The sequence below is a fragment of the Triticum dicoccoides genome, chromosome 3B (genome assembly GCF_002162155.2).
Source record: "Triticum dicoccoides isolate Atlit2015 ecotype Zavitan chromosome 3B, WEW_v2.0, whole genome shotgun sequence".
In the NCBI taxonomy this organism is placed as follows: domain Eukaryota; kingdom Viridiplantae; phylum Streptophyta; class Magnoliopsida; order Poales; family Poaceae; genus Triticum; species Triticum dicoccoides.
In genome coordinates this window covers 455573499-455583342 of record NC_041385.1, presented here as the reverse complement: position 1 = coordinate 455583342, position 9844 = coordinate 455573499, and the positions used below count along the sequence as shown (strand labels likewise).

Below are 9844 nucleotides of genomic sequence, written 5' to 3'. Positions count from 1 at the left end.
ATTCTCCGATTCTGTTTTTTTAAATGCATTGTTTTTTATTTGAAAAAAGGAGTTTGAGTTATAATTCAGAAACATTTTGATCTGGTGATTATCTCTCAAGAACTACAATAGCAATTTCCGTTCCACCCAGAACTTTAGGAATTCCTTGACTGAGATGTGAAAGCTTATGCCTCTATTATCATTAGATGTAAGAGACACGTGCACACTTTTCACTTTCTTTTTTACGAATGTTCAAACTTCATCTTCCCTTTTTGTGTATTAGAAATATCATTGGCCTTATGCTGAGATGGGAGAACTTATGTTGTATGGTCATTGAATGTAAGATTACACACCTCCCTTTATCATAATTTTCCATTTTGTTAAAAGTCTCCGTACTACATACTACGTTCTGTGTATTTTTCATTAGTGACAAACTTACAATTGAAGGAAGTGTAAAATCAAAGAAGTCCTCAGTTTGATTATTTGTATTTAGTAACTAAATGATTGAAACAAGTTCTGCCCTTGTTTAAAGTGATGACCATCTTCTGATTGCATGTCCTGCCGTGTTTCACCTTATACGCCATTCATCAACCTTTCTTTCAAAGTAAACCATTAACTGACACAAATTACCTTCTTTAAAAAAAATTATGAACATGTTTTTCTTTGAGGATTTTGTTTTGGTAAATCTCCTCGGCAATGACAAACTGCTTCAATCAGCAGGAGAATGGGTGAAACATGTCAAATGGGACTCCTAATTGCAAAAGAAACTATCCTTTCTAGACCTAATTGCAAAAGAAACTATCCGCCACTGGCCTTGCAATTGCTCGAAGTTGGAAATAGATGCAATTCATTTCCTTAGTACTAATGCCTTTATTTTTGCCGAGCTCCACCACTGCCTGTAGGCACAACATTAAGCATACGATTTGCATATGGTCATGAAAATAGAAGTTCTGAAGTATAAAATTGATGCCTGTCCCTACTAATCATATTTTGTTGACAACCTGCTGACAGTGTTATATGTACATACTGACTAATGTAGAGAACCACAAGCAGAACTGGTAGATATTAGAAGGTTATTACCCCCACCAATGTATTTCCTTACGTTCTTTGTTACTACAGATCCTCCCTATCATTTTAAAAGCATTACTTTGTTTTCATGGTAACTTTGAAGGAGCAAAGGCAGTGACTTTGATCGGTTTATTTGCATTTAATATTGCTCTTCAGTTGAAAATGATTTTGTTAAGCTTCATGCACTAGCCAACATAACCAAATGGTCCGAACTTATGGAAAGGGCTAGGCAATCCACATATACATTTAAACAGATTTTACCACTCTAATGATGTATTGTTTTCAGCCAGAATTAGGAAAAAAATACTTTATGAAAGGGCAGATCGAAATATCAGCTGACAAATTAAACAACTGTGAATAATTGCGATATGTATTCATATGCATTGTGCCACGCTTGGTTACCTCAGTACGATATAATCTATACAGCTCATTGGAATGGGTTGCTGCAAGCAATAAATAATGATTTGACTTCCAAGTTTGTATGTCTTCACATTCAAATCCTACTTAAAACACATATTTCCTACATCAGAGAAGTTGGATAACTTAATATGCGAACTCTGGTGAATCACACCATGTGTTGATTATCACCAAAGATTTAGCCATGGACAGGGATGCGTGGAAGTTAGCTATCCACGTGCCATAACCATGACTTGGTTTCGATATCTTATGTGTTTCAACTCTAGCCTACCCCAACTGGTTTGGGACTGAAAGGCTTTGTTGTTATTGTTGTTGTGGTGGTGGTGGTGGTGAATCACACCATTGTGTTGACTTAATCTTGTGCTGTTGACATATGAGCCTACTCTAGGGATGCAATGTCCGGATCTATTACCTTAGCTAGTTTATCTTCAAGTTTTTGGCAACATTACTAATCATTCGCACCAATCCTCTTGGTTTGTCTGTAACATTGCCTTTATGTTACCACACAAGCATACACATATGGATGTCTTCTACTCCCTCCGTCCCATAATATAAGAACATTTTTGAGACAGTGTCAAAAACGTTCTTATATTATGGGACGGAGGGAGTACTATGTAAACTGCGAAGCTTAGCATATTTGATATATGTCGCATTTTAAGTGTGCACTGTAGATCTATTCACTTCATTCTAACAGTTGGTTTCTAATTTGATTTCAGGTAGAGGTGACGATAAAGCATAGTTGTTGACTTAGCTTGCAGTGGTTCTTTATCGAAGCTAAGGCAGATAATAATTGGCGTTATGGCATATCGAATGGTATGCGCTCCCCAAGTCATTGATCTTGAGTCTGGGCGAGGGCATCCTCATGTTCATTCTGAAAGTTTAATTCACAATGGGAATGATTTGTCCGACCAAGGCGGTCAATATACTGTCAGAGTTGTAGGCAATGCTATGAATGCTGGTCTTTCTGATACACAGGGTTACTACAATATGAGCATGAATCATCCACATCAGCCTGTTCATAGTTCTCTGCCAAATTTAGGCGTTGATTCAGGTTTTGTCTTCCCATCAAATATGTACAACCCTTGCATGTCAACATCTATGAACAGATATGTCTCTCATGCTCAGAGCTTTGGATTGCCTTTAAACCAAGTTGTCTCAGGAAGTATGGATGGAAGTACTAGAAATGAAAATGTCAGCGAAACTGCTAGAGGATTCATTAAAAGGAAAAATGCCGCAGTTGCAGGAAGTTGTCATTTTGTTAATGGATCTGCAAGCTCAAGCTCATCCTCTCATACATCTCAAAATCCCACACATAGGCCATGGGATCCTTCTTTCGAGTCAAATGTTTTTCCTAATGTCACACCATTCAACCCATCAGAATATCATAGCCACAGCACTTGGCCATCTGTGGAAGGATCTTCCATTACTGGATCAAATGGGTTTAATTTGATGGCTGCTCACCCAGAATCAGCACAGCATGGTAACTATACATTTCAATCAAGTCATGCTAGTCAGTGCTTTCAACCTGCCAGCACTACTTGGGTTTCCCAGGCTGCAACTGGAATTGTGGAAGGAGTACCACAGTGGTCATACATCAATGCAATGTCTAGTGTTCCAGGTACGTAAGCAACTAATAGAACAGATCTGAGTTTCCTACTGATAATGAAAACAGATTCGGAAAGAGTTGTACTTTCTAAGGATAAGAATCATTGTTCAATGCATCTTTTAATTGTTGGCAATGTGCATTGATGGCTAAACTAATAGTTTAGCTTTACACGTTAAGTGTCAGAAGCTTAGTAGAAAAATGGTCCCACCTACAAAATGAAATTGTGACAGAAGCGAAGTACAATTGATAGCATTTATCTTTCAGCTGTCAGATTTGCTTGTTCAGGGGAAATAATTGGTACCTCTTGCTTCCAGCAGGCAGATTTGCACATTCAGGGGCCACAGAAATAGTGAATGGAGGCTTTCATGAATATCAGAATGGTCCTTCAACCATTTCTCAAGGGCATTTACCTTATTTTCATCAACATGCTGTGCATAGCATGCAAGCTCATAATCCACTGGATCATACACAAGTGCAAGTCCCTTACCAACAAGGCCACAATAATGGCGTCTTACATAGTGGGGTAAATCATTCTGGTAACCGGGTCCACTTGGGTCCAAGAACTCCAGGTCTCTTCTCTAATTCTGAGCGGTCTTTTGGGCCTCCACAGCATCCGTTCCTGGTGAACCCAGTTAATCCTAGGAACATAAGAATTTTGCCACCTCTGGTTAGTCTGCACCTCACTTCATTTATTTATTTTACAATTTCTGGTATTCAAATACCAAATAACTCAATAACTATTAGGATCACCATTTGCCTAATGTGATACATCTCGTGTGTTCTTTTCCTTTTTGTGGAACGTTGGGAACTCTCATGGGAGTCTTGCATGTCTTGGACTTGTGCTTTAGTGCATTCATACCTTAATGTGTTTTATGTGCTAAGTTCTGGAATTTTGAATCTTACAAACTGGAATTCTTTTTACTGATTTCTAAATGGCCGATGTCCTTCAATGTAGAACTGGAAGTGACCAGCCTTGCAATTATCTTGTTGTAGAAATGTTATCCATTGCATTGTTGTTAAGTCTCTTATTATTCTTGGGGAGTTCTTATTGAAATGTGTTAAGCTATGTGTTGGTTATTAGATTCAAGAAATTGTATTCGTTGATTCTTGTTGTGTTGTATGAATGCCTCGGGCGTACTGAAGCTTTTGCTTGGATACAATGTTTCTCACATTTGAAATTGCCTCTTGTTATTTTTATTTCTGGTCAACGGGAAGATGACTATTATACTCATGAATTTGACCTCATGTCCTTCCTGCCGCTATTTATTTGTTTTATGTTACCATGTTTTCCTTGGTGATGTGCATGATACACACCTTGCAAAGTTACATGTACCTTCTTATGTAAGCAATCTCTTTCATGGACCCTGTGTACCAGAAGCTGAACCCATGTCGTGAGTACTACTTGCATGATCAGAGATAACCTTGATTGATGCGATTGATTAGGTTCTTGGCTGATTTTTAAGCAGAAGTGGTCTTAATTTCAAATCCATCCGTGCAGACAGACTCGTTTCACTTGTGACCAACTTACAATTATCACAGATAGTATTAACTTTAAATCCAGGCCTGCAAACTGGTTAGAGTGTAGACCTCTTGACGTCCCTGTTTTTTTGTTTCCGTTAAGGATGTCAATGATATACATGTAGTTATATAACTATTTGTTGGCCCTGCAGCAGCATGGTGCAATCATGGATTTTTCGAGGTTGTATGAGGGGTCAAATGTAGTAGATGAGCATAGAGATATGCGTCTAGATATAGACAGCATGACCTATGAGGTACGTAAAACTCATTCAGCCTTTGTGACTTCACCTCACACGGTATGTATTTTATGATTTATTCTTTTATTTCTATCACAGGAGCTTTTAGCATTAGAAGAGCACATTGGAGACGTCAATACAGGTCTGGCAAAAAGCCACATCGTAGATAAATTGAAGACTAGCTTATATGTGCCAGGAGCAACCTGCGTGTCTAATCAGTCATCTGAACCTTCCACAGAGAATGAGGCTTGCATAATATGCCAGGTGCTTCCCTTTCACTATATTGTTTGTTACCTTGGTCATGTAAAATTTCAGCTGTTCCAAACTAATGAATTGTCAACCAGCCATCAAATTCATGTTGAACCACCATCACATCTATTGAAGAAACGCTTAAATTTGACCGACTGATCTACACAACTCGTAAGCTGCCTTGCTCAGTTGACGCGTGTCCCACGTGGACCTGATGTACATACCTGTCGCTCCCAAGTCCCAACCGCTCAATCCCTATCCCCTTTCTTCATCTTCGTCTCTTCCTATCCATTCTTACCTCTCTTTCCCATGGTGGCCTACCTCACCAAGGCAGCAAGCCAGCCAACGCAGCAAGCTAGCCAACGCAAGCTACCTTTCTACCGCCCGCACCTTGCTGCAAGCTCCGCCGCCCGGTCACAGGAGGTGCTGTTGCCGCTCACCCGCGCTAGTTGCGTGCTCCTGCCAGCGCGGCCCCGGTCTCGGCTGCTGCCAGCCCGCACGAGCTGTTCCATAGAGCGGGCGGCGGCCAATGGCGACGCCCCTGTTTTTCAACAGCCCCGGCGCTGCAAGCCCCCGACGAGCGGATGCAGTAATCGTTCATGGTGTTATGACTCTCGCCGGCGCTGCAACCGATAGCGCTGCACGGCGGTGCTGCAACGGTGGGCTGTCGGCGCTCTGTTTGTGCATCAAGCGAGCGGCGGGTGCTGCAACCAAGGGAGTTCGTCGGCTCTTTACAGCTTCCCGCTGCTGCGATGGAGCACATCCGGGACGCATGGTACTGCTATGAAGCTGTGCTGGGCTGCCGGAGTTGCAATGAAGCATCGCCGGAAGCTGCCGGAGTTGCAATGAAGCGCCGTGGGGGCGTTGAAGCTTTGCCGGCGTTGCAATGAAGCGTCGTCAACGCCGCAATGGAGCGCCGCCAGGTGCCATAGGTGCTGCGGAGTGCTGCCATGGACTGCTGTGTGGCGCTTCCTGATCCTGCGGCTGGGAGCATCTCTATCGGACGTCGCTGGGGGCGACTTAAATTAGGCTTGCATCATCCGGTTGATTGGTAGCACTGGCCTAACTTGATCGCTTGAACTTAGCATTCTGCACGGTCTAAACTTAATATTTATGGATCTGAAGTAATGACTATAGCTTATGCTATGACTAATAATGCATCTACTTATACTACAGCGAGCAATGGCTAGTGCAGTATTATAGGACTACCTCGTCTACAGCATATTACCCACCTCTGCGCAGTAGTGTTGTGTTGATGTTGAGAAATGTTTGTTGCTTATTTTGACAGTACAGTGTACCCACGTTCCTTCAGCTTTCTGTCCATAAGAAAACCTATTTCTCTAGGATTATTACTTAGTAAATTTAGTTGGAAATTAGCATTAGCAAATGCGCCGATGCATGGCGATGATCATCTAGAACAAAGTTACTCTGTTTCTTATTAGACAGTATAGTGTTCCCACTTCCTTTGGCTTATGTCCATAAGATAACTTATTTCTCTAGGATTACTTTTTGGTAAATTAAGCTGGAAACTACTATTAGCAGATGGACCGATGTATGGTGTTAATCATGTAGAACGGAGTTACTAAGGAGTGGTAGTTGGTATATGGCCACCCATGCTTTTCTTCGCCATAAATATTGATTGGATTTGGAAAGGCGATGTCATGGGGATCGGTCACCCATGTGCTAGGCCAATGGTTCCAATCAAGTGATACGAACCCTTTAGTATCTCTTTAAGTAGAATTTTATCATTTAAAATTTTAATTTTAAGTTAGGAATTAATCAACTAGAGGTACGATAGGAGAGGCTTCTTTTAGAACCATGGAGCCACTGCTCCACCTCTGGATACCGTCGAACTCAAATCAACCCCCTGTGATGTGCTAGTTCACTACCCTCCATTCTAAATAAGGTGGGCATGTATTCCAAAATCCAACTTTGACCATAAATTATACCAATATACACTATTTTTATGACTTCAAAATTATACCATTGAAAACTTATTTTGAATACAAATTCAACTGTTTAATTTTTGTGACGTATAACCCATATTTGGTTGGTCTAATTTATTGTCAAAGTTCAATTTTAAAATGTGTGCGCGCCTTATTTATGGTCAAAGTTCAATTTTAAAATGCGTGTGCACTTTATTTATTGGAATGGAGGGAGTACATATCGAGATTTTTATGAGTGATTTATTTATTTAGTTTTGTGATCAGTGAGTGATTATAACTGGTCATTTAAATAGTCATGCATGCACACGAATCGCTATGATAGATCTGATGGCATCCAAAGGTGGAGCCGCTGCTCCATGGTTCACCTGAACATTAGTGATAAGATATCCCTTAGCTTTGGGCTTGCAGCCAATAGTTTAGATTATTAGCCCTCAATATAAAGAGGACACATTGAGATGAATTAATCAACCTGGAAGTACTACACTCTGTCGTCCATCTACCCTGTCCCTCCCAATCCAAAAAGGCTTGCCTGTTTTTAGTGCATAAACCCTTGTGATCATTTCGCGAACTTTGTGTAACTCTTCTACTTCTAGTAAAAATTCTGGTGTCCTTGCCCGATAATAAGCGCTGGCAGGTTGGTGAAGCATAATGCGAGAATGCTATATGCTTGGAGGTTCTCCTCCAAGCAGAATGAAGGACGCCATGGAGGCGGCTATTCCGAGGCATATTGTATATATATCTGGTGTCACCGTTTGCATCGTATCAAAAATAGCCATTCCTGAGATTAGCCACCCGCCTGGGGAGGTTTATAAACAAAAGAACCCCCTTTCCTAGATCAGCATTGCCAACTGGCGATATTTATCCTCGTGAGCCCTGGTTCATGACAGGAGATGGAGAATCTAGTTTCACGCTCACTGGCGTCCAATCTATTCCCAGTTCCTAGTTCTAAAGAACTGTCGCTTGATGTATCTTGCAGGAGGAGTACGAGGCTGAGGACTGCGTTGGAATCCTGGATTGTGGCCACAGATACCACGCGGAGTGCTTAAAACAGTGGCTGACGGTAAAGAACCTATGCCCCATCTGCAAGACAACAGCTTTGTCTGCGGGTAGAAGAAGTGGATAACAAACAGGATTAAGCTTTATCAGTTATTTGCTTCCGACAAACATTCAGATCAATTTTGTACATAAGAAGCGGTAGACTATTCTGCTACCTGTATTTGTTGTTCACCTTGTTGTGATGGGGAGTAACTCGGCTTCCAAAAACTGTACAGACATAACATTGATCGTTCTATTCAAATGTAGAATGTTTATAAATTACTCAGTTGGACATACAGTGTATCATATGGTGGATCTGAAGGTAACTCTTAGAGTGGCATCTCTAGAAACTACCCTGTATATATGTTGGTTACCCTAAAACAAACAGAAACATGTGTTTTTTGTGTACATTATTAAATCTTAAGAGAACTGATAATTGTTTCTGTTATTGGAGAGATTGGTCTGATAGTGGCCAGCCGAGCACTGAGTTTTTCAGCATATGGCTTTGGACGACAATGTTCTGTACTGTATAATGGATGATTCAACTCCGTCGTGCAGTTTGGTCGAAACATAAGAAACAAAACCTCGAATCTGAACTCGCTCCTATTTGTGATGGAATTTATCTTAATTTTATTGCATTTCATGTGTATTTTCTGTCATTGTTTTTGTATCTTTTTTTTGAGGGAAAAAAAGGAAAAAGAAAAAAGATAGTGTTTTCGTATCTTTTAAGGAGACATATATAGTGTTTTTGTTTTCTTAGTGGCTGTACCGTACAAGCAAAAGATAGTTTTGCCCTAGAACTCTTCCCCTAATATTATAGCACTAGCTTGTGCGCCGTACTTGATCGAAATATTGCGTTGCTGCCTTGAGAGAATCTTCCCTGAAGGATCTCTGCACCCATCCCCAGCTAACAAAACGTGATGAGCGAAAATGAAAGGAGAAACAAAAGAGAATGCTACTACTACTACTACATGAAGCCAAGTCAAGCCTGGCACATGCTTATATTCGCAAATTCAATTTTGTACATATCGTTTTGCGAGATGAGAGTCGTTGACACATGTATGTACATGCATGCCCGGTCCGGTCGGTCACGGAGACGAAGCCAGGACCGGGACAGCGAGCGGCTCGATGGTCGTCATCATCTCTGGCTTGGCTTTCTCTACCTCCCCACCACACCACCCCCCACGAAACCAACACCATCCGCGGCGACCCCTTCTTCCCTTCCCTGAGACACTTCTCCCCAAAGCGAACCCAGCTGAAAAGAAGCGAGACGCGCCGCGCCGCACCGCGTTGCCTTTGTATATCGTGGCTCTATTTAGCTCAAGAGGAGAGGAGAGGAGAGGCGCGCGGGGAGGGGAAGGAGATCAAATCAGATCAAACCGTAGGAAACCATCGATTGATCGAGCAGCGGCGGCGACGCGGAAGCAGGAGGGGAGGGGGGATGGCGGTGGCGTATCGCGCGGAGGAGGAGTACGACTACCTGTTCAAGGTAGTGCTGATCGGGGACAGCGGCGTGGGCAAGTCCAACCTGCTGTCGCGCTTCGCCAGGGACGAGTTCAGCCTCGACACCAGGTCCACCATCGGCGTCGAGTTCGCCACCAAGACCGTCCGCGTCGACGGCAAGCTCGTCAAGGCGCAGATCTGGGACACCGCCGGCCAAGAAAGGTACCAATACCCCAACCTCTTTCTTTTTTGCCCGCCACCTGTATGAGATATTGCTGCTTTGCCTGTCCACTTCTTTATTTCTTCCACCGCTCGTCGTCGATTCAGTTTAGTTTAGCTTGATCGAT

The 9844-nt window shown here is 42.2% G+C and overlaps 2 protein-coding genes across 5 annotated transcripts in view; both read left to right on the top strand.

The window, feature by feature from the left end:
• LOC119276496 (probable E3 ubiquitin-protein ligase ZFP1) overlaps positions 1-8462 on the top strand; it is a 10013-nt gene extending 1551 nt beyond the window's left edge. Inside the window, exons 2-6 of one of the 4 annotated variants that reach the window (XM_037557564.1) lie at positions 2181-3082; positions 3385-3737; positions 4744-4842; positions 4924-5088; positions 7996-8462. In XM_037557564.1, the coding sequence (XP_037413461.1) occupies positions 2263-3082; positions 3385-3737; positions 4744-4842; positions 4924-5088; positions 7996-8142 (1584 nt within the window). In that variant the 5' untranslated portion in view covers positions 2181-2262 and the 3' untranslated portion in view covers positions 8143-8462. Of the gene's footprint in view, positions 1-2180; positions 3083-3384; positions 3738-4740; positions 4843-4923; positions 5089-7995 lie in introns of all 4 variants that reach the window. The other 3 variants (XM_037557565.1, XM_037557562.1, XM_037557563.1) reach the window with 3 other exon arrangements.
• Positions 8463-9174: 712 nt separating this feature from the next.
• Positions 9175-9844, top strand: part of LOC119276497 (ras-related protein RABA1f-like) — a 1982-nt gene continuing 1312 nt past the window's right edge. Inside the window, exon 1 of the mRNA XM_037557566.1 lies at positions 9175-9719. Within this exon, the coding sequence (XP_037413463.1) occupies positions 9496-9719 (224 nt within the window). The 5' untranslated portion in view covers positions 9175-9495. The remainder of the gene's footprint in view (positions 9720-9844) is intronic.